Source organism: Alosa pseudoharengus, unplaced genomic scaffold, assembly GCF_046254945.1.
Source record: "Alosa pseudoharengus isolate Yale_2024_CS ecotype anadromous, Long Island Sound unplaced genomic scaffold, YU_APseudo_1.1 YU_APseudo_1.1_scf_22, whole genome shotgun sequence".
NCBI classification, from domain to species: Eukaryota; Metazoa; Chordata; class Actinopteri; order Clupeiformes; family Clupeidae; genus Alosa; species Alosa pseudoharengus.
The window spans coordinates 28,184,200-28,209,454 of NW_027468680.1; the positions used below are offsets into that span (position 1 = coordinate 28,184,200).

Below are 25,255 nucleotides of genomic sequence, written 5' to 3' on the forward strand. Positions count from 1 at the left end.
GGATAACATCACTACATAATCTGTTTTATCAGCATTCTGATTATCTTGCATCCCCATCTGATGCAGATCCTGTTCCCTTTACAGGGGACGCCTCCTGGAACGGATAATGGCAGGACACAGTGGTTTAGCGTGGCAGACACCCTCCACTTTAAATAAACCACATAGGTAAACGCTTACATTACAATGCACTGCGCATGTGCTCTGCGATCACTTAGCCTCTCCGCTCTGTGTGCACCTTCGCTGCTGCGGTGACAAGCCCTCGGGTTGCTTTAGGTTCGGTGATGAATCGGAATGACAATAACAAACACTACCTCCCCTCCCTTTAATTATTATTATTATTATTCAGAAGCCTCCAACACCCCACACCCGACCCCGTCTTCCTGTGCGCTGAGCTGCGGGTGCAGTGAATGCGTGAAGTCAATCGCATGCGAGTTGTTGCTGTGCAGAGGCCAGAGCACTCAAGTTAAATTGCTCCGAATGATTCCCCTCCTGTGCGTCGCTGCTCCGGCACAGCCCCCAGCGGCAGAGAGCCGAGCGCGGAGGCTATTATCTGCGCGGTGTCGGGAGTCACAGAGGCGTGGAGTTACAGCTCATAGCAGCAGAGGGTGATGCCGGAGCGCCAAAGACGAGCGAGGATGCAGGCAAGGAGGGCGGGCAGGGCGGGAGGGGTTGGGTAGAGGGGAGGAGGGGAGCAAACCACTCGAGGCTGACAGCAACAAATCTGTATGGATGAGCAGAGCGGAGTGCGAATCCCTTGCCTTCCAGCCATATCATGATGAGCCCCCACATCGCTGGACCAGACAGGAGAAAAACAACAAAAACAGGAACGCTTTAGAAATGAGCTGCTGTCTTTGATTCTCTCTGTGTGTGTGTGTCTATGTGAGAGAGAGGTTGTTTGTGTGTGTGTGTGTGTGTGTGTGTCCATGTCTGCATGAGAGATTGTGTGTGTGTGTGTGTGTGTATGTGTAAATATCTATATGAGATTGGTTGTTTGTGTGTGTACTTCTGTGTGAGAGGTTGTGTGTGTGAGAATGTCTGTGTGACAGAGGTTATTTGTGTGTGTGTGTGTGTGTGAACCCCCATGTGAGCCCTTTTTCTGCTTCTGTAATAGTCTTTTTTTTCCCTCTCTCTCCCCCTCTGTACTGCGGCTCATGGTCTGAAGACGAAGGCTTTGTAACAGGCGTGGCTCGCCGCGTCGCTCGTGCCCTCCGGGGAGCCTGGCCCGCCGCAGCCAGTAAATATTGTTTCCATAGAGATAATAGAGATGACAGGGGAAGGAAGTGTGGAGGTGACTGCCTGTGTGTCAGGAAGATTAATGGACGCTGCATGCTGGAGTGCGGCCGCCAAGCCTTCTTTTAGCACCGGGTAGAGAGGCTCGGGAGAGGACATGAGGGGAGGGGGGGAAGCCACGCAGGTGGAGGGGGGCCAGGACAAGTGGCACTGGTGCTGTTGGAATAATGAGGGGAGACAGAGATAGATAATGAGGAGAGAGAGAGCGAGAAAAAGAGACAGAAAGAGAGAGCATTAGGTGTGTGTGTGTGTGTGTGTGTGTGATGGAGAGAGGTTGAGTGTGATCTTCCGAGTGTATGTGTGGGGGGAGCAAAAAGGGTGCAAGATTGATGAAGAGAGGACTGTGAGTGCCTGAGAGCGAGAGAGAGAGAGAGTGGGGGGAATGAGCGAGAGTCTGGGGGGAGGGAGGGATGAAAAATAAGTGGCTCCTCTGTGCCACTCTGGAGAGTGCTGGTAGCATTACGTAATGCTACTAATTCCTCTAGTGCTTTTCTGCTTCCACTGCTGCTGCATGATCTCAAGGAGCATTAGGAGGCTTACCCAGGCATCTCAGGGAATCAGGAGGAGTGCATATGGATGCACTTAAACACACAGCTAAGATAATAGTGTAATGCAAAATGTATGACTGAAGATCACTGCATTATTATCATGCACCAAGCCATCATTCGTCCAGTCTGATTGTAAGATGGAGTTTGCCTTTGCTGAATTCGTAGTCACCTACATACGCACCTATGTCCCTGTGTGTGTCTATTTGTGGCTCTGGATAGCAGCGTCCAGACGAAGGTCATACCAAACACCAACAGCAAAGTTTCTCAATGACAAACCACAGTAGGCTACTACATTTTGGCCTACATATTTCAGGTGCATGGGTGAGGCAGATCTGATCTTCACGACATGTGAAGGTACTCAAAGGATGTGTGATGAAAAGACGTATCACTTTAATAAGCAGGAGCTGGTTTGGAATTTGGTCTTTTGAACATTCCTTTATTCATTGTTACAGTCACAAAAACCATCACATAAAAATTACTGAACAAAGTAGGTCGACATTTCAGAACAATGCTCTTTGTAAGAAAATGCAAACAGATAGGCTTTTGTTTCCCTGTCTCCAATCATGACACTGTTGTATTGCTCGTATGATGTTTCTGCCGGTGCTCCTGGAAAGCTCTCCGTAATCAAACAAAAACGGAATCAAAGGGAAATGCACAAATAACAAACATCCAAAAAAAGCTAACTTTGAAGTGAGGGTACTTTTATTTGTACCTTGTCAGAGTGCAGGTATCTTGGAGAGATACAGTATCTTTTCAAGTCAGAGAGGGATCTGCTCTAATGACAACAGTTGGCTGAGCTTAGGAATGGAATGGTTCATGTTTTGTGACCAAATTAGTTTATTTCTGTCTATAGTATGTACCTGTAGTATAATCTTTTCACCTGATATGTTCCCCCCACTACGACATGTGTAAGAGGCCAGTTGTATGGGGAAATGCCTTTTAATCAATGTAAGAACATGGGATAGTGTCCTGGTGGTTTATTGTTGCCTTCCATGTAGTTTTTTTTTTGTTAGCAGACCTTAACTAAAACTTTGTCATTGTCCCCAGAGGTGATCATGATGTAGTCTCTTGAAAGTCAAGATACTTAGTCACAAATACAACCACAAACTCTATTAACATTTCCAAATAAAAAAGAAATAAGGCACCTTGTGGTAGTTTCTGAACAGAAACGGGTCTTCATGCTTCTCCTGCTTGTTGCTGTTGCACTCTTTTTTTTTTACTCTGCCCAAATTAACCCTGCACCTTGTGCTCACATAAAACTCTTCTGACCATCCCTTTTAAGCCAGGGTTTGCGATCAGATGGACTGTGAAAGGCTGACCGCAAACTATCACAATTCTGTTTTCAATGGAGAAGACCTGATCAGGCCCTGCAGAGCTCTAGTATGGAGCATTGCAGTGCTAGTCAGGCTGGCCCAGTGGGCATTGAGTGCTTCGAATGAATGTAACGGTCAATCAGTTTGCTCATCAGATGAGCCGGATGGGCCCGGTCCAAACGAGTCCCCTGATGCTCGGTGCAAATCTCTGCGACAACATTCAGCCTCTGCCCAACACCTGCCGCCACGGCCTCACCTTTGTTTCCGCTCTACTTCCCCACACCCCCCCCTGGGTCGGCGGAGCCGCCGCTATTTCCGTCCCGCCTGGCTCCACACCAACGCCCCGTGGAGGCCAGTCTCCATGGCGTCCAGGCTCCAGCGCGAGTGGCTCCCTGCCGCCTCCGCACCTCCTCCTCCCCTCTCTTGCTCTCGCTCCCTGTCGCGCTCCCTCCCTCTCTCCCTCTCTCGCGGTGGCCTGTCCTCGCCGGCTCTGCCGTGTCCCCGCTCGTTGTCCCACGCCACTGTCCGCTCCCGCAGTCTGCTCCTCTGCGGCTCTTTGGAGTCCAGTGCCCGGGCGGTGGCAGCCGCGGCCTCTGTGAGGTCCAGCCCGGGGCAGAGCGAGTGGGGCTCCCCGTCGGCCTCTCCATCCTCCACCGGAAGCAGCTGAGGGAAAGCTGGTGGAGAGGATGATGAGGAGGAGGAGGAGGAGGAAGAGGACGGTGAGGACGGGTGAGGGGCGGCTCCCTCATAAACAGAGAAGGGGAAGTGGAGGTAGCGTCCAGCGGCGTAGAAGCAGCAGCAGGCCGGGATGCACTCGGGCGCCTCGCCCCGCACTAGCCGGAAGCGCTTGCGGTAGGGCCCCGGCGCAGCGAAGCAGGGCCGCAGCGACTGGGGGACCGGGGGGTGGTTGGGCCCGACCTGGGCCGGAGGCGGGATGCAGGCGGCAGCAGCGGCGGGGGCGGGCCCCGGGGGCAGACACCACTCGCTCTGCAGCAGGATCTCGGTGCGGATGCGGCGCAGGAGGTTGTTGATGAGCACCGAGCGACGCAGGAAGGCCTCGGGGTCGTCGATGAAGCGCATCTTCTCCAGGGACAGACGCAGGACGTGGGCGCGCTCCTCCAGAGCCGGAGCAACCTGAAGACACACACACACACACACACACACACACACACCCCGTTGTGAGCGTTCACCATCAGAGCCATCGCCCTGTACTGCGCTGCACCACCGCTCTCCACTGTGAGCGTACCCTGACCCAGTTTTCTGGCCGTTTCATAGGCGGCCTACAGTACTGCCTGTCTGTGCAGGGCACTGCGAATGTGTCACACTTGTGTGAGTGCAGCTGACTGTGGGCATGAACAATACTCCTGAGGGGGTGAGAGGGTTCATCGTCTTCAGGGGTTTAGCTGATACACCACACCATATTTTTGGTTCATTCTTTGCAAAACGGTTCAAGAGGGGGGAAAAAAAACATGCACAGATGAGAATGGTTGGATGATTTCATTGGGTAAACAAATCTATTTCCAGAGGGACGTCTACAGTATGTGCTTTAGCATTCGAACATGAACAAAAAAAAGACTGTGGGGAGTCAAAAGTTCACTGAGTTGAAAAAAATTATAATTACAAGATGCTACCGTGACTTGCAGTAAACATTCCCCAACACATAATTCTGTGTTTTCTTTGAATGCTGTCTGCCGACACTATGGGATTTTCTAAATGAGCATCTCTTAACTATATTTTCTGTGTCATTGCTCAAAGTTTCTGTGTAGATTTATGGGATTCTAACGAGTAGGACCTTTTTCGGGAACTGTTTTTTTCTTCGATAGGCCATCTACACCACACCTTTCCGCTTTTACACCAGACATGCAGTTAACTTGTGATTTAAGATCGTCATATTTAGACCCACAGTGCCTCACTTACGGACACGCCACCCATCTCAACGGCACTTACGCTTTGGCAGTAGCTCCTGAAGCTCAAGTGGGGCTCCTCGTCCTCCACGAACTTTCGTTTAAAGTAGGCGATCCTTGACATGGTCACATGATCAGGGGCTCTCCTGCAGTGAGGCTCTGCTGGTGACATGAAAGAAATGTCGTGAAGCACCTCGACGTGTGTGTGTGTGTGTGTGTGTGTGTGTGTGTCTGTGTGTCTCTCTCTCTCTCTGTGTGTGTGTGTGTGTGTGTGTGTGTGTGTGTGTGTGTGTTAGCCTCTATCTGCATCAAACATGCAAACGCTCGCACGCTCTGCTATTTGCAAGAGGAGGAAACATTGTGGTGGCGAGGCGGAGAAGATGGGCTCGGGCAGAGTGCCTGCTGGAGTTCACCCCAGATTTCCCTTCCTTAAACAAGCCCGCTGTGACACAACTACGTGACAATAGCCAGTCTAGTGAAAGGAGGGAAAATGTGTGTGTGTGTGTGTTCTCGTAAGTGTTTATATGGGTGTGTGTGTGAGAGAGTGGTGTGTGTGTGTGTGTGTGTGTGTGTGTGTGTGTTTGTGTGTGTGTGTGTGTGTGTTTGTGTGTGTGTGCTTGTAAGTGTTTATATGGGTGTATGAAAAAAAGGGAGAGTGGTGTGTGTCTGTGTGTGTTTGTAAGTGTTTATATGGGTATGTGTGAGAGAGAGAGAGTGGTGTGTGTGTGGGTGTGTGTGTGTGTGTGTGTGCTTGTAAGTGTTTATATGGGTGTATGAAAAAAAGGGAGAGTGGTGTGTGTGTGTGTGTTTGTAAGTGTTTATATGGGTGTGTGTGAGAGAGTGAGATTATGTGTGTCTGTGTGGGCAGAACTTGGCCTTGCCATGGAGAAGGGATTTTGGGAGTGTTGCTCAGGCAAGGTATTTTGAGGCCCGGGCTGCCCAAAAACTCGGCCATTTGAGGTCAGTACGTGTGGGGTGGTGGGGGGACGTGTTGGGGGGGCTTACCCTCGGCCAGCTCCTCGGTGGCGCCCTCCGGAGGCGACGGGCTGGACACGCAGCTCTTGCTGCAGCGCTCGGACTCCCAGATGGGCTGGTACTGTGGGAGCGGCGCGTCCCCCTCGTGCTCGCAGAAGGGATTCATGGACAGGACCAGGGTCATCTCTCCCCTCCTGCGGCCTGCCAGGGACAGAAAGGTCACCGGAGGTCAGAGCCACGTGTCCTAGTTACCAGGCAACAGATGTCTGCTGTAACCCACAAGAGGTCTGCACATCTATTACACGCTCACAGACAAATTAGGCTACAAACTGAGTACCCATATGCATGAGTAGAGTAGGTGGCAAGCACAGTATGATACTGACACATACACACACACACGCACGCACGCACGCACGCACACACACACACACACACACACACACACACACACACACACACACACACACACACACACACACACACACACACACACACACACACACACACACACACAAAAGCATACTGTATTGGATTCACTGCTTTTGAAGAGACACACAGTCTATTTGGTTTTGCATCACTTTTGTTTTAAGGTATAAAACAACAGCAAACCCAGGCAAACAAGTCAACTTGAGCGATGGCCTCTCATGATCATGTCTTCTTGTGGGACCACACCGAGGCTGATATCATTCCCTGCCCCAGGTCAACAGACCTCCTCTTCCTCATGCACTTAAAGGTTACACTAACAAAGCATTTGAATAAACATTATCCGCCTATCAGCTGCTCCTATCAAAGCACATGACACATAACCACTCAAAAGGGCATTTAATGGCCAGATGAGGTTACCCCCATTGATGTCTGGTGTTACACATTCAAATGATACCACAGCAGAGCCGGCGTATCAGTAGCTTATCTACTGGTGAGATCAATAACGTGTGCATCCAAGCTCCTCATAATGGCCTTCAGTGACCTCCAGACCCAGACACATTAAAGTGATGTGGTATAATTAGATTCATTCACTTGACGGCAAAGAAGCCCATCAGCTTTTAAGGGCTGGAATGTCGCTTCAGTTTGCCTGAGCCTGCAATTCAGCACTACTAGAGTTTCAAAGCGTCTCACTGGGAAAGTTCATGTTTTTTCACATGAATGGAAGAGGTATGGGGTGGGGTGGGGGTGGGGTATGGGGGGTGGAGGAGGGCTGACTGCATGGAAGCTTTGGGCCACATGAGACTGACTATCGGTCTCATCAGCCTGGTAGAGTGACTGCGATGCACTTCCATTGAGTGCATCTGATCAAAAGATGCTCTGTCGGACCATGGGGTTGACCTACATTTCAGTTATTTGAGACAGGCAAGCAGCCCTGAGAAGGAGGGAACACTGAACTATTTGTCTTTGGGAGTGTGTGTGTGTGTGTGGGATTGGGTATAACGAGGAGAGCTGGAACAAGTGTGTGTGTGTGCTTGTGTGTGTGTGTGTGAAGAGAGAGCTTATTGAATCAGTGCGAAACTCAATCTGCCTTTTGATCTGGGTGAATCGCTGTCATCAAGTCTGCCATCAGTACCTCCCCTTAGTGCAAAATGGATCTCCAGCTGTTAAACGACTCTTCTTTCCTCCTCTCTTCCTCTCCTCCCCTCCTCCTCTCCTCTCCTCTTCTACCATCCCTGCTTACTCTTCCACTTCTCTCCAGGGCTTCCTCTGTTTACCGTCATTACGATACCAGCTCCGAGAGGCCCTGATTGACAGCTCGGGCTCCGGATCCGTGAAGTCAACACGCTTGTTAAAAACCGGACGGCCTGTGGCGACGGCGGTGCCTCGGTTCTGCACACGACGCAAGCATGTCAGAAACGGTGCGTGAAGCCGTGTCGACACGCGCTCGGAAACACCTTGGCCCCCAGGCCCATGCGAATAAATCAAACCTTGGGTTTCGGGGGCCACGTTCCAGCTCTCTCGCCGGGTCGGCTTGTTGACGGTCACAGTTAAATTTCCATCTCTTAACGGGAGTGCAGGCTCGAGAAGCGGTGGCGAGCGCGACACGCTCCGCCATCAATCAGATAAGGACGGAGAAAAGTAAAATAGAGGGAGGGAAGAGAGAGAGAGAGAGAGAGCGAAAGAAAGAGAGGCCTGACACTGGGTGCCCTTTATAGGAAGTTCTCAAGGGACAACAGTGTGACAAGTGCCTCTGCATTATTGGAAATTGAAGAGGAAGAGGAGGGAGTGGAACGAGTGAAAGGGGGAATGTGCGAGAGACGGAGAGCGAGAGTTGAAGGAGGAGAGTGAGGTGGGGAGCAGGGAGGGGATGGGGGGGGGGCTGTCAGCTCTAGCTTCAAACTCCTGCGAAGGCGAGGTGACATGATTGGCTGGTGGAGAATCGGGGAGCAGGAGGTGTCATCCCCTACATCACACACACACAAACACACACACACACACACACACACCCCTCTTTCTCATCCAGCCCCATCCAGCCGCTCCGAGGACCTTGGCCTAATTAAGTCGCTCGTTACTGAACCTGCAGGAGCATCACGGATAATTAGCCAGCTCGCCCACTTCCTCCCAGGGCTGTCTTTTACCTCCAGCTACTTTTGCTCCGCTTCCGACACCCCCCACCACACACACACACACACACACACACACACACTCCCTCGCTCCAAAAACAAGCATGCCATCGCTCCCTTCCAGTCCCAGGGGAGCCCTTCTTCAGACATTCCCCCATCTCTCCCTCTCTCTCTCTCTCTCCATGGCTTTCATCCTCCCCGATCCTTTCTCTTTTGCCTGACACCATCACACCAACAGCAACATTAGACAGCTCTCCAAGTTTGGAAGGAAGGGGGGGGGGGGGGGGGGGCTGAAGAGATGCTCCCAGTATGTAGAGCAAAACTTCATATGCTTCTGTGTGCATATAAGAGAGAGGGAGGGGGTGAGGCAGAGAGGGGAAGTAAAGAAAAAAGAAAGAAAGAGAAAAAAACTCCCTGCGGGATCTTTTCTCTCTCTGTCTCTCTGTGCCTGTCTTTTTCTCTGTCTGTTGTTGTCTCTGTGGAATGAAATAAGGGTGTGGAGGTCCTGGTGAAGAGAGAGAGGGAGAGAACAAATAAAAAAGGATAGAGAAATAGAAAGAAGGACGAATGGACAAAAGACAAAAAAATGACAAAAGCAGAAACAAGGGTATGGGATAGTTCGAGGTTCGAGAGAGCATGGGAGAGAGAAAATCAAGATAGACACACACATACAGAGATAGAGAGAGAGAGAGAATATGAGAGAGGAGAAAAAAAGAAGGGATAAAAGAGGAAGAGCAGACGAGAGGAGCTGAATCAGTCTGGGGCTCAGTCGGCGGGCTTGCTCCTCTTTATCTGGCCCCAGCCCCCCCCCCCCCTTCCAGCCTGCCTGCCTGCCGACCCTCTGCATTATTCCCTTTGATGAGGATAAATTAATTGCGGGGAGAGGGTGAGAGACAGGGGGAGCGGGAGAGAGAAGGAGGACAGAGCTGAAGGGGAAGAGGAGAGGAGAGGGTGAGAGAGGGTGAACACTGAAGGAAGGGAACGGCAGAGGAGATAGAACATGTGAGAAAAAAGGGGAGGGAGAGACAGAGAGAGGGAGGGAGAAGACTGGAGGGAGGGAAGGAGATACAGTGGAAGAGAAAGAGTGAAAGAAAGAGAGAGAGAGAGAGAGAAATAGAGAGAGGCGCCTGAAGAGCTTTGTCATGACTTGAGAGAATGTCCTCAGGGATGATTTCTGTTTGTGTGATTGACACGAACCCTCTAACCCCTAAATCCCTGCGGGACAGTAACTGTACACTCAACACACACGCACACACACACACACACACACACACACACACACACACACAGTAAAAAAACCACAGCCCAAACAATATTGGCAGCTGTCATGGCAGACTAACTGCGCCTTGCACAGGTGGAATGTACTCTGAAAGGTCATCCTCTCGCATGGCTGCCCCCCCGCTCTCCATGGGGACGCCGCAGACTGCCCCTGACAGACCTCCCCGCCCAAACACTACCACCACACCTCCGCTGCTACGCTTTCACATGGCAACCCGGCCTCCCAGACACACACACTAAGAGCAAGGCTGTGTCCAGACATTTTGTTTCTTCTCTCACATTACTGTCTGAATTATACTGAGTACAGAACATTATGACACATTGGGTGTGTGTGTGTGTCTGTGTGTGTGTGTCTGTGTGTGTGTGTGTGTGTGTGTGTGTGTGTTTGGTTGGTGTTCTTTCCGCATTTATAAAAATGTTGAAGATCTTCCATGTTTGAAAGCACGCCGTGAGCCAGCAGACCAGTTCTAGTTCTTATGTTGACCTACTTACCAAGGTCGACTACTTTAAGTGAAGGGTGTTTGAAGAGGGGAAACAAGCTATTTATCATCAGTGTGCTCTTGATGTAGTGAAAGGAGAAAAGGAAAGAAAAAAAAACTGAAGAGCAGTTTTCGTTCGTGAGAAAATGTCTGGGGCAACATTAAACACGTCTTCCATAAAGCTGAAATATGCTCGGCGCGGCCACAGAAGCACAATTAGTTCAACATGCTTTCAATGAGCGGGGAAATGAATCTTTGCGAGTGTTTGGGATGAGCATGTGAATGTTTATGCCTTCCCCCGGGCTGTGCCGAATGCCGCAAGGAACACCCTGTGCCTGGCCGGCGAGTGAGCAGGTTTGTGTCAGGGTCTTGGAGCAGAACACAAGGTGTGTGTGTGTGTGTGTGTGTGTGTGTGTGTGTGTGTGTGTGTTTGTGGGATACGTGGCAGCGTTCGGTGCTTGGCCACCTGAGCACAAGTGCAGACCAAACAAACATGCCGTTTGGAGGTAAACACACCCAGCCGCAGCCTTGCAGCCACTCTGAGCCGTCTGGCTGTCACACCAAACACAGGGGGCACTCACACACTGATAGGTGTTACATACACACACACACACACACAAAGCCATACACACACACACACACACACACACACACACACACACACACACACACACACACACACACACACATAAACACACAGAGGCACACACCAACTGTACAAGTGTTACCACACAAACATGCATGCATACAGACACACGATACACACACACAGAAGCACACACCAAGTGTTAACACACAAACACACACACATTTCCATACAGACAGACATTCAAACTGCAAATTTCACACATGTCGACTCCCCAGGAAACAAATACTCCTCTTCTCTCTCTCTCTCTCAATCTCCCTCTAACACACACACAAACACACATAAATGTGGCAGCATTACTAATGCAACCCATATCATAAATATATCAAGGCATATTAACACACACCAACCTATACCACACACACACACACACACACATCACTCAAGTGAGTGCTGAGTGCTCTGTAATAAGCGTGTGTCTCAGGAGGCCGGTCCTCCCCGTGCCTATGGTTCTTAATCATGAGGCTGACACTAACAGCACTTAACCTCTCTGTGAGCCCCTCCTGCGGGAGAGCGAGCACAGCCGGAGAGCACGGCCCACACCACACCACACCGCACCACACCACACCACACCGCACCACACTGCACAGCACCACACCGCACCGCACCGCACCACACCGCACTGCACAGCACCACACCGCACAGCACAGCACCACACCGCACCGCACCACACTGCACCACACTGCACAGCACAGCACCACACCGCACTGCACAGCACCACACCACACCGCACTGCACAGCACCACACCACACCGCACTGCACAGCACCACACCGCACCACACCGCACAGCACCACACCGTACCGCACCACACCACACCGTACCGCACCACACCACACAGCACCGAACCACACCGCACCATGCCGCACTACACCGTACCGCACCACACCGCACCGCACAGCACAGCACCGCACCACACCGCACCGCACCACACCACATCGCACCGCACAGCACAGCACCGCACCACACCACACCGCACCGCACCACACCGTACCGCAGCGCACCGCTGCAAAGGTCCGGCCCAGCCGAGCATGCCGCGTCCTGTAAATCTAACGCCCGCCTGTCACGCAAAACCACACACAGCACTGCCTCCTGCATTTGACATGTTACACACACACGTACAGAGAGAGGGAGGGGAGAGGGAGAGCCAGGGAGAGAAGGGGGGGGGGTCTCTAATATTATGCACATCACACACGCACACACACAGATCCAGCCTCACATATTGCATGCATTGCACAACACTTCACACACAATGAGCTTGCCACACACACGCACACACAGCCTTTCTGTGCGTCTCACTTAAACACATTACACACTTACACATTATACCCAGCCGGCACAAGGCAGGCTTTCATGCTTGATATGCTTAAACAGATTCATATTATACATGTACTGAAACAGAGGTACACATGTTTGTACATGCACACACACACACACACACACCCGCCAATAATGGCAAGCCACAAATCTTTTCCAGACCAAACACACACACACACACAAAGATGCACACACCAACAACACCCCCAAACCCCCCTACCCACACACACACATGCACACAAGAAAAGAATACCAGCAAGCCACAAATCTTTTCCAGACCAAACACAAACACACACACACACACACACACACACACACACACACACACACATACACACACACACACACACACGCTTCCACCAAATGGGCCTCCTGATCAATTGCACACTAAAAAGGTCTCCTGAACTAATCGCCTCATCTCTACAGGGCACAAATGATATTTCACAGTCAGCCCCCGATAGAGGCGCGGTGGCGGGAAATGATTAGTAACAGATCATTACACATTTATGAACTCCGCCTCAGCAGCCACGGATGGCCACCGAGCCGGCCAGGCCTACGCACCGGCCTCATCATCATCATCATCATCAGGTCTGGAGAGGGTTAGATAGGCTGGTCATAAGCGGCCACTGTCCCTCTTCCACCTCGACTCACTGAACAATGATTAGAGTAAGGTGAGGAAGACAGGGCTCACCAACCCCCCCCACACACACACACACCTCGTTTTTATAGAACGTTCGACTGAGATGAGGCGACACGCCTTCAGAGGAACCTTGACGGTCTCCACGGAAGCGCGGCGGCGGAACCTATTTATCTGTCAGTCGCGCGCGTCACAATGTCACCTTTATCTGTCACCTCGCCAGCCGCTGTTGTAAATGAGAAAGTGAGGCGGCGAAGACGAAAAAGAAGAAGAGGAAGGGTGGGGTTGGGCGGGGTGTGTGTGTGTGTGTGTGTGTGTGATTGGGATGCAGGGCGGGGGGTAAGACAGTGCGGCAGACCCTCTGTGTGCTGAATGAGACGTCGCTAATCAGAGGCGAGCAGGGGGGAGTCCTGTCAGACGCCTTTGACTCGGCTGACGGGCGCCCGCTCCGCTTCGCTCCTCTCTGCTCCTCTCTGCTCCACAGTCAGCCGCCTCCCTCTCTCTCTCTCTCTCTCTCTCTTTCTCTGATGCTCCAATGGCAGTAGCTTCCTTTTGAATTCCTCTTGGAAGTCGCTGGGGCTGACACAGGAGGTACTGTAATGCACAAGCTCTCTCTCTCTCTTTTCTTCTATTCTCTGCGTTCTTTCAAACACACCATTCAACCAGCCACCTCCACGCAGGCACATGAAAAGACACCCCCCCCCCACACACACACACCCCACCACCACCACCCCCACCACCTCCATCCGGCACCTCATCAAAGTTCCATCAGCACTCAGGTGACAAAAGACACACCGCTGTCTGGCGCTCGCCTCCATGGACTCAGCCTGTGTGGCGCAGGGGCCGGCGATCATTTCTGAGGAAGGGAGATGTCCTGTGAGCTTTGATACCCTGTCTGTCTGTCTGTCTGTCTGTCTGTCTGCTAGTGGAGCGCTGTCTGTGCAGAATGAATCATTAGCTGATGCCTCCCAACTGGCCGCCACACAATTACAGTTTTCCACTGAGGTAATGTTAGGTTTGGCTGGGCTCGACGGCTTCGGCCAACCAGTGCCGAAAAGGCAATCATTATGTTCTTTCTATACACAATGATGTCGTCCCCTGTCCGTGGCTGGGGTTTTAGTACCTGTGTAAATCATGACTGGAATGTGATAATCTAGGCGTTGTGGCTCACAGTGACAGTGTTTTCACATCGGCTCTTCGCAGTACAAACCCCTCAGGAGTTTGCAACCTCGTATTATCCTTCTATGGCAATCAGCACTTTGCTAAATGTTGTTGGAATACCCCCTACACTTCCACAAAGCCTTTAAATATGTAGCGAAGAGATCTAAAGATAAAACAACACACCATTTTTCAACAAGAGAGAATGAACCTCTGTGTGTGTGTGTGTGTGTGTGTGTGTGTGTGTGTGTATGTGTGTGAATGTGTGAGCAATAGTGAGAACACGAGGGAGAGAGAGAGAGAAAGAGGGAAAGAGAGAGAGAGAGAGAGATGGTGTGAGAAATGACACGAGAGCAAGAGTGAGGGGAGCGGGAGAGATGTGCAAACTGTGAGATTACACATTCGCTACTTGGGTCCAAGAGCCCAACGAAAGTGGCAAGCAGCTTGACTGCCAAGAGGAAGGGGAGAGAAAGCGAGTGGAAAAGGGGTTTAATAACATGGCAAACAATTAGTTTGCCATTATAGGTGGAGCGGGCCTGCCAGGCAAGGGGGGAGGGGGGGGGCGCATTCACATCAAGCCACTCACGGCGCATTCAAACAAGATTATCCAACACAGCAGCGAGCAGGAGAGGAGGAGAGTGAGGTGTCTCCCTCACCGCCCGCCTCCTCCAACCAAACACACACACACACGCGCGCGTGTGCACGCGCACACACTCACACACACACACTCAACATCTATTATCTACCATTTACAGCGCCTTCACTTCACCCCATCAACCGGGAGGGAGAAAAAAAACACAAATGAGGCTTAATCTTTCCCCCTTTCCGTCTGAGAAAGATTCAGGTCATCACTTGTTTCCATTTCAGACACACAGTGGCACTGTATCTGAAGGAGCAACAAAAACACATAGTGTATTTGAAGAGAATTGGGGGTGGGGGGGGTGGCGATATATTAGGTGTGTGTGTGTGCGTGTTGGGGGGAGGGGGCAACATGACATCTGACAGAAGTGATGTGGCACAACAAAAGGGGAGGAAAAGGATGTAGGAACGCAGTGGTTATTTCCATGTGTTCTCAGTCTCTTTGAATTCTCTGCCCGAGTCACTACGAGGTTGTTTCTTGCCACAGCAGCATGACTAAGCGCGGCTAGAGAACCCCCCACCACCACTTTCACACACCGAGGCACGCGAGCAAGCAAACACACACATACACACACACACACACACACACACACACACACACACGCCACACAGGCTTCACACACACACACACACACACACAGGGCCACTGGGCATTCTTCTCCCACGGAGCGCAGACATGTGTTCTGACAGGGAGGCCGCGTGTAGCATTATTAGGGGCAGGGTAGAGCAGAGGACATGTTGAAGCCAGCAGGGCTTAGGCTCTGGGTGGGACCTTGCCTTTGACAAACAAAAGGAATAACAGAGACTCTCCCCATGCAGTATTGAGAATGTAACTGTTCACTGTCATCCATTCCTTAATCCAGCAGATGGCCACAGTACATCTGCCCGTGGTTTACTAACATTCATAAAACAGCAGCTACAGAGGGCAGTTGCGTAATATCTGCTGGATGTGCAAAGGCGTCAAAAGTGAAAAAGCGAGCCATTATGAAATACATTCAGCCATGTGCGTGCCAAGAGAGGACATATAGTCTTGTTTTAAAACAAGCCAGCGATGACCTTTAAAATAAGGATTTCAAAGGTCACAATTTGCTGACATAACTTAAAACAGGCTTTTCATCATAGTTTGTTTCAGTGCTTCCCCTGATCAGGATAGGGGCTCTGAGTTGGGCTATTATAGGTCTGGTCAAAGAAACAACACAGCTAAGGTGACTCAGCGAAACACTCTTTATTAATAATAACTAAAAGTACATATTACTTCCGATGGTACCAAAATAGTACTGATTTACATAGAGACACAAGCTGATGTACCTAAAGCTGAGAATATGTGGAGGATTTGTGGAAATCATGTTTTTTTAAAAAAGAGTAAAAAATAACCTAATTTAATTGGTAGGATGTATTTTAAGTAAAGGTAGGAGTCACTGCTGATTTAGTTTTCCTACATGAGGTAAGATAAAAACAAGCCATTCAGCAGGGAATAGGAGTGGTGCCACTGACATTCTGAAGTCTGTGACATGGAAGAGTATGGAAACTGTAAGTAATAGAATGAGGTAAAACCACATGTGGGTATGCACACACACACACACACACACACACACACACACACACACACACACACACACACACACACACTCTCTCTCTCTTTCTCTCCCACTCTCTTCATCTGTAAGTGGCTCTTTGTGCTTGAACCTGAAAGCCCTCATCAAACCACAGCTCCATTGTTTTGGATCGCTCCTCCAAACGCAGGAAAAGACATCAACATGTGGGGAACACATTTTCGGTCCGTTGACGGCTCTCCTGAGACCTAACCTTCAGCTGCGCACTGCCTCATTAAAAGGGAGGGAGCTGTCTCTCTTTCTTTCCAGTCAATTTATCAAGTAACATTCGCCAGTGCAAAAAAAAAAAGAAGAAACAGGAAAAATGTTAAGCTTAAGCCTTCAGTGTTTGGCTGCTGAAACAGCACATTAGTGAGAAGGATACACACCCAGAGGGTTTTCTAGCCCACATCCCAGGTACAGACACCGAATGGCTTTTTAATACTGTCTGTAAGCAGAGAACATAAATCAGGTAGAGACAGCCAAAGGTACAAAATGTTCAAAATAGGCAAAGACCACCAACCCATTAAAGGTCACACCTCGATCTGTGTGGTGCTATGACTCATTCAGACTGGAAAAGTAGAGCACGTTCTTAAAAAAAAAAAAAATCGTAAAAACCAGAAACACCCTTCCGACTTGCCAAATCCTTTGTGGCTTCCCAGCTTGTCTAGCCCAGGTCCATTTCAAAGCAGGAAAAAAAAGACAGCCAAGCAAGAAAGAACGAAAGAAAGGAAGAAAGAAGGTGGAAAAAAAAGGAAATTACAGCCGAATCAGCCAACACCCATCCAAAGCCACAGCATGGCCCCGGGATGGGGGCAGGAGAGGCACTGCCGAAACATGATCGTGTTGACACAACACCACATCAATGTCACAGGAATGCTGGGCCTGCTTCTGCATCACTGTACTTATGGCTTGAGGTAGACTACAGTCTCATCCCATTTATTTTTTTCTGATAATTTTTCTCTCTCTCTCTCTCTCTCGGTCTCTCCCGCCCCCTTTCTCCCTGTCTGTCTCTGTCTCTCAGTGAATCATCAAACGTCATGGCAATGGCCAATGTGCATTTAGTGAGTGTTGTGACAGATGAGGCTCCTTGATTTGATAGTGACCCCCTTAACCTCTCTTTAACCTTCATTTCTGCTATTAATTGTCAGTGTCTTCAGCCTGTGTTGTTGTGCAATGGTACTGGATCACTCTGTGCCCCCCCCCCCAAACACACACACACTGGTATAGTCAGATAGACTCACATACGCCCTCAACTCCCCCCGCTGGGAGGCATGAATTGTGGGAATAACTGTAGGCTACCTAATGGCATGCATCCTTAATGAGGATAAGAGTCTGCAGAGACACTGATACGATTGATGGAGCGGTGAGAGCCCTCTAGGAGGTAAACGACTGTGTGGGCTTTTGGGGGCTTTGTGTGTGTGCATGTGTGTGTGCGTGTGTGTGTGTGCGTGTGTGTGTGTGTGTGTGCCAGCGTTAGCGACCAGGATCAATGGGAGGGAGCAGCGAAAGCGAATCTGGCACGGCGGTCTCTAGGGGTACACCCCTGCACATCGCCCCAGGCTCGGGAACAGATGCCACACTGACAAGAGGAGCCATGCTCAAACAATAGCCTCGGCCTGGAATGAACACAACCTCCACAGGAAAAAAAAGAGGGAAAGAGAGAGAGAGAGAAAGAGAGATAGAGAAGCCACAGCCATGCTTGCCTGCTTCCCTGCGTGTCTGCGAGACTATCACAATTCCATCTTACGCACTTCTCCTTCTAAGGGAAACAAACAGCAAAGGTTGGATTCCTGGCAAGTGAGTCCAGATGTTGTTGGCAGCCACCAGGGCCAAGCGCGTCCGAGTTTAATGCCAGCCCACAAGGCTTGTGTGGATTATTCTACACTGAGAAGTCAGGAGGGGTGTGGGGGGTGTAACAGAGACAGACAGAGAGAGAGATAGAGAGGAATGAGGAGGAAACAGACCCCTCCATGTCCCACTGAGTTGCTTCCAGAGCTCATTTTTCTCCTCAAGGGCGTGCAAGAGGGAGAGTGGCTGTTAGCAGCCACTTTCTCTAGCACCCCCAACCCCCCCCCCCCCCTCCCCACACACACACACATTTCCCACGCACACACACACACACACAAACACACACACAAATACATTGATGATACATGACAAGCTGGTCGTGCCAGCTCGTTCCTGTCCCAAATTTTACACTGTTTACTAAAAATGTTTAAAACCCATTTCAAATATTTCAACAACAAATAATATTTAATTAAATATGTTATATACAGGAATGTATCCAGACCACATCCGACAAACAGATTCAGATATCATCTTCCAATTAGCAACAAAGTAGCCTATTGACTACTCAGTAGCAATACAACAAGGTTTTATTAACAAAGCACTAGAGTAGCAGTGCATTTTGTCAAACTAAAGATATTTTAACCTCTTTGAATTACAGTCATATGAGCCAAAGTTATTAAATTAGTCGAATTATCCTGAAACTCCTAATGAATGCAGGAGGTATGCTAAGATAGCCTAATATAAGGTTTATGATGAAAATTACATTTAGTTGAAAATTTAGAAAATATCAAAACATTGGAGCAAATTAGCCTTATGATTGTCCAGTCACGTCAACTAAAACCAGCGCGCTGATTAATTTCACTGATCATCGGGGTCAGAATAATGACAATAAAAACCTATTAATGCAATAAACTACAAATGCATTAGATAGTCTTCACACCTGTGTCACACACAAATCATATGCGACTTACCTAGAATGGGGGTGATGTACTTGCCCGGAATTCTTTTCCTTACGTAAAGTCAATGTAATTGTAGCTAATGTTACCCTCACAAACAGTCCTTCGCGCTCTGAGATCATAGGCTAGTCTCCTGGGGCGTGCAGAACGGCTGCCTTACAATGTTCATCAATATTCTTCACGCCAGGAAATACTTGCATTGACAGCGATAAATATCATTAGCAAAATGATTTCCATCGACATAGAATCGCGCAAAGTGGTTTTGCATGTCACTTAAATCGCGTAATCATGCCCGTACTTCTTTCAGCAACGGTATGTGACGGGTGTCCTGACTTCATCTGTGTCTGCATTCAAACAAAGCCGTTATGATGAAGCTCTGGTATTTTGGTCGCGTCCATCCAGGTTGTTTGCCTTTGTAGTCCTGACAGACTTCGTTAGCAATCCGCGGAGGTGCGACGTTGCAGCACTTCTCTCGCTTGGAACGACAGCTGCAAAGGTCTGGAGAGCACACCAGCGTCGCCCCATCCCTCACGGTCAAAAGCACTTTTCAAATCAGATCTATTCTGTTCCAGCGGTAGTCCCCTGTTGGACCGCTTTCAGCATAGAGATGGATTTAACGTGTGACCGAGAATGAGAAAGGGAGGGAGCGGGCCCAGTCATCTGTTATACATTTCCCCTTTGATCCAACAGCGTCGAGTCTTATTTTCCAGCCTTACTCCAGCATGCATTTCTAGTGTGTTTCCTATTTAGAATAGCTTTCGGACGAGTGCCAATTCTTGCTGCTCACGGCCCTGTTCATTATGCAAACCTATTTTCCCTCTCTACTTTACCACGCCGTTTCTTTTTTTTTTGTCTGTCACTCTCACATATGTGCAGGTTGTCCAAATTTACAGGAAGGCACATCTGGGACAAACCTCAGAATTTATTTTTCTTTCTCTCTTTTTCTTACCCAGGCGTCCCTGTGAAATTACTTTTCCAGGTGACAGCAAAGAGCACCAAAAAAGTTTTAAAGGTATTACCAAGGCAGGTCAGTTTCTCTTTTCTTGCAGTAGGCTATTCAAAGATAAAAAAAAATATGTTACCGTGCAGACTGACTGTTATCTCAATATGATCTCTCACTATGCCACAGGTTTCCCTTAAATTTGGGTTGCACCTTCAGGCACATATTTCAAATTGAGGGGAGAGCGTTTCAAAACTCAAGAGTGCCTCGATATTGAATACTACTATGAAAGTGGCAAAACTTTCTCGTTAGTACCTGCAACCACAGCAACACTAGCTCCACCTACTGGTCCTAAAAGAGTAGTGCAGAGCAGAGAAAAGGCCACATCCGAGACATCAACTGAGTCTAATGTAGTGAACATGAAAACACTGTTAAACATTTCCTATTAATAATTCCAGAAAAAGTTACAGGGAATCCACTTCATCTGAATGTGTAGTCTATTCTGCAGTCTTGACACCGAAGATGGAGCGAGTTCAGCTGTACAGCCAGGCTTCTCTCTCTCTCTCTCTCTGTGTGTTTGACAGAACACACAAGAAAGCCTTCCCACACAGTTTTGTAACTCTGAAATGATGGCTAATTAAGCCCATTTAAAAGTCTTGACCTTAAGTGTGGGTTGGTTAAATGTGTGCGTGTGGGCAGCCGTGCCTGGCTCCTCATTTGCACCGTGTTCTGGCACATATTTTTCACGTGTATTTATAGCTGTACAAGAGTCTGTGTAGAGCCACTGAGGTAAAGAGAATATGCAATTCATGTCTGAGGCTATACTAGGTTGGTCTGCAATTGTATAATGCCATGTGTGCATATATAATACAGTATGTTGCATAAATAGTATGGTATTGTTGGTTATGGAAACATACAGAAGAAAAAGTCTACCACTGTCTCGTTTGGTGGAACTCACACATCCTAATAGAAACAATAACAAATGCATCAGTTCTATGAGGAAGTACCTTTGAAAAAAAGTTTTATGGACAAACACACAGACCAGGGATTCAAGCATTTTCTCTTTTTAAAACAATGATATTACATACAAATCTCTTTTTTTTCTCTCATAAATTATCACATAAGACATTGTTACAAATGAAATAGAAATACAGAGGTACAGTACAGTTACATACAATGAGGTGACAACATCACTTCATAGGAACGCTTCTGAGAAAAACGTAAGGCACCGACCAAATCGGTGGGTAGAGGCAATTTGTTCAAAGGAAAATATAAGGACATACAGTATATAAATCAATATACATAACAATAAGCAACAAGCAACCAAAATGAGGCTGACCAATTAAGCAGTGCATATAACAGATACATAAAAAATGTTGCACATGTTGAAAAATAGTAGTGGGAACACACCTTGTGAAAGTATATTTATACTGTATATATATATGTATATAGAGAGATTTTTGTCTTTGAAAGTGTTATGGTGAGTAGTGAGTATTGTGCTGTCTGAAAGAGCAACCCTGGGCTTCCTAACATATTTCTGGTGTAATGCTGGTGTTGGTAAATTCCTGTTGTTCTTCACCCAGGCACTTACAGATGAGTCAGTGGCCTCTCTTTGGTTACAAAAACGTGTTGTGAATTAAAGGACTCCGCTCGTCTTAGTTTCAGTAGTGGGCTAGGCTAAAACACAGAGATTGAACTCGGGAGGTGACTCGGGGGTCCTCTGCCTGTGCTGGTGTTAATGAGCCTGGCCTCGTTGAGCAGTGGGGCCACACTCCGCCACACTCCTCAGCACTTGGCAGCAAGTTCACGTCTATCGCAAAACCCTTATCCAGTAGCAGGTCTTTGACTTGAGTCAGTTTGACAGGAATGATTTAAAAGCTACCAGCAGAGAACTCCGAATGACATTTCTCACAAAGCAACGCTGGCCCTGTCTGGTGGTGGCAGAAAAATCTGTAAAGGGGGGCGCAAATGGCCAGCTAAACCCAGCAATTACTCACGCAGACCACTCTCGACTCTCAACAACCTTGTCTGGCATGTCAGTCTCGTGTAACAGCCTGATTATGCTCTGGATTTGTGTAAGGGATGGCAACATAGTGACTGCTGCTGTGCTTAAAGGTTGTGGAGATACATACATATTTACATCCACCATGGCAGTATCAAGTTGCTCAGCCTATTTGAAAGCAGCGTTTCCCCCCTCTGTTAACTGTAGATAGTAGGAGCTCGTAAAAGTGCCTAGAGACATTCATTGTCAATAGCGTACATGGGGTGAGGTACTGACACCCCATTCTCCATGCACAATTCTGAGGGGACATGTTAGGGGTTGAGCAGACCATGTGGAGGAGGCTAAAGGCTGATGGCTATTTAACACTGTGCTCCTCTCCCCTCCTGCTTGATTGAGAGCAGTATGAGAGAAGCCGTAATCCTGTAGTGAAGGGCTTGGCTTTGATCACACCCAGACTTGGCACTAACTCCTCACGGCAACAGATTCCCACGCAGCCTTGCAAACTCTGACGCCTCTGCACACAGAACTCCCTGAGCCCCCAGAGAGAGAGAGAGGGGGGGGGGGGGGGGCAGAGAAATATAGAGAGAAGACAGGAAGAAGGAGAGTGGGGAGATAGATAGAGAGAAGACAGGAAGAAGGAGAGTGGGGAGATAGATAGAGAGACGGGGCAGGGGAGGGGGAGGGGGGATTCTATTTCTCTCGTTAGGGCAATGTTTGCATACTCTAGCTGACTTTCTTTCACAAGGTGCATTTCACTGTTGTGCTGTAGGGATGTGCTTCTTTTTTGCAGTCACAAAAGATACCAGTTCAAAAGGCTGACTCCATATAATGTAGTTTTTCCCTTTTTGACTTTCTTTTTGTCCAAGAGAGAACAACACTAGACGCGCATTATTACCATAACAGATGCTGACATCAGCACAGCCTAAGAACAACAGCACACATAGTCACAACACCTCCCATATATTTAAATTGGTCTAGCCCATATTTCATGTTTTGGGTCAATTACCTAGTACCTTGTGGCTTATCGTTTTTGTGTTTTTATACCACAATGTTTTTTTAATCAATTACATAACTGAGAAAGACAAGTACGAAAAAGAGAACAGACTGAACTGAGGTCTACAAAACTATACCGCTCACAGAGCTTTGCAACGAGAAACTGTTCCTTAATCCCATTATTAATACAAAAATAGATAGGAAAAATCTATATAAGCGTATACAGTATGTAACAATAGATAAGTGAGAAGTTAACTTTTGTTCAAAAAGAATCAATAGAACCATTTAAGTTGTAAGATCACACAGAGATCATGACACATGACAGATTAGAAAAGCAACCACCAGCAAGCAGGCCACTTTTAGTTCACCTGTCACTAATATTGTCCCTGGGCTGCACAGCTCAGGGGGACTGACACCCTGCTTGACATCTTCTGACATAAGCCCACCACAACATTTCTCATTATATTCAGACAGTTCCTATTACATTTCTTTTATAATTCTGTGACAGCTTCCAAGGTTTTAGGTATAATAGGACTACAAAATGATGGGCATGCCATCATCCCCACTTGCAGCCGCCATTGTCATAACAAAGGTTGTTATCAGCTGTAAGTCAAAGCAAGCATTCATCTAGTCATGCTTTATATATGTCAGATTGGTACTTGAAATCATGTTATAATGCCTTCATATATCCAAGCATGTTTTAGCACAACAGCAAGCATAATCATTGGCATTATGAGTGGCTGTATGACGTTTGTGGTGTCGTGTAGCGATCTGATGTGCCATTGTTCCCTTGATGCTGGTCAGAGCTCTCTGAGGGAACAACTGCTGTGGCTAGTTTGGAGGTTAATAGGTTTTTCTATTAAAAAAAGGTTAGATTATGAGAGAATGGCTGTGAAATTATTTCTTGTTTTCGGGACACAATGTAACGCTGACTATGAAAACAACCCTTTAAACTTCATGCAACAATTAAAGAGGAGCGCATCACTCAAATCTGATTTGTAACAGTCTTGGGGTCAAGTTCATGAGACACGCCAAAATGGTAGATGTGCCAGCTTCTCAGAGAGAACTATGTGGGCTTTATGGCAGAACATGTCAAGTTACTAATTACATAACATTGCATTTGCAGCAGTTATTCACCATCACATCACACCAGCACTGTAGCTGAAACCTAACTACATAAAATAGGCTCTAGCTCCTATAAAATGACAGCGTCTGTTTTCACCATTTAGGCCAGACCAGAAATGAGCAAGCCTCCACTAAAAATCGCTGGACTCACTCCAAGGTTCACACACTGTTTAGTGTCTAGCCTCTCATTCATAAATGCAGACTCTAGCATTGGGCACTAGAGACATATGTCAAACATGTTTTGTTTATGTTTTTTCCCCCTTTTGTTTGTTTTCTTTTTTTCTGCTTGTGACTGTTCCACCTGCACACAGAGATGTGCTAAAGAGTGGGTGAGGACATGCAGGTCTGACCTTGAAGAAAGGGAAAAAAACACACACACTCTGGACTGCACACACAAGGGGATGGCAGCCGTGCTTAAAATAGATGTGTGCGGTGTGAAAAATGAAAGTGTAAGGCATGCAGAGAACATTCTAGGTGTGCCACCGTGGCACACAACACTGAGGATGAGCAGACAAATCAACTATAGTGGGAGAACGTAACTGATGTCATTTATAAGTGTCCCTTTCAGAAAATACAGCCTCTCCAAGGGAAATCAGGCATTCTTTCTCGGGTGGAGGAGAAAGCCTTTTGGAGGGACACAATGGAAAATGGATGTGTCCTGCTTTAAACTTCAAACATAATTTGATTGGCCAGGAGTTGGAGTTTCTGTGAGTCATCCTGCACCACAAAAATCCCCACAAATCATTGTGTGGTCACAGAGTCCTCTGCAATCATCACAAAAATAGCCTTTTACAAGTCTTAGACCTGTTTCAAACGCTGGTGAGAACATTGGTCTGGCTTTATTACCAATGTTTAAAGTGGATAACTCAGCTTTGTACTGATGTAGCTTTGTCAGTTGTCTTCAATCATTTACTTGCATTTTCCATGTCATGTACATACATACGTATATTTTTTCATCTCATCTCTTTCAAATGACAGAGCAACACATGTCAAAAATCTAATTACATTAGAGTTGTTTTGAGTGTCTTACATGTAATTAAAGATAGGTTCTTAATTTCAGGATTAAGAATTATTGGAACAGTTAGCCATATTGTTTAGAAAAAGTACTACAATTATGCCTATGT

General features: G+C 48.1%; 1 protein-coding gene across 1 annotated transcript; it reads right to left on the reverse strand.

The window, feature by feature from the left end:
* Positions 1-1,149: 1,149 nt before the first annotated feature.
* On the reverse strand, positions 1,150-19,911 carry sertad4 (SERTA domain containing 4). The gene is made up of 5 exons (XM_076299808.1): positions 19,087-19,911; positions 6,061-6,231; positions 5,099-5,214; positions 3,488-4,285; positions 1,150-1,446 (listed from the first exon to the last, which is right to left on the reverse strand). The coding sequence occupies exons 2-5, from the start codon at positions 6,212-6,214 to the stop codon at positions 1,150-1,152; spliced, it is 1,365 nt and encodes a 454-aa protein (XP_076155923.1). The 5' UTR covers positions 6,215-6,231; positions 19,087-19,911.
* Between the last annotated feature and the right edge of the window lie 5,344 nt (positions 19,912-25,255).

Bases quoted from the DNA above. Each gene is read 5' to 3' on its own strand.
- sertad4 (XM_076299808.1), bottom strand. From the start codon at position 6,214: ATGACCCTGGTCCTGTCCATGAATCCCTTCTGCGAGCACGAGGGGGAC. The intron at 5,215-6,060 runs GTAAGCCCCCCC...TGTCACCAGCAG, and splicing joins CACCGAGGAGCTGGCCGAGG to AGCCTCACTGCAGGAGAGCC. The intron at 1,447-3,487 runs GTGTGGAGCCAG...TTATTCCAACAG, and splicing joins CTGGCCTCCACGGGGCGTTG to CACCAGTGCCACTTGTCCTG.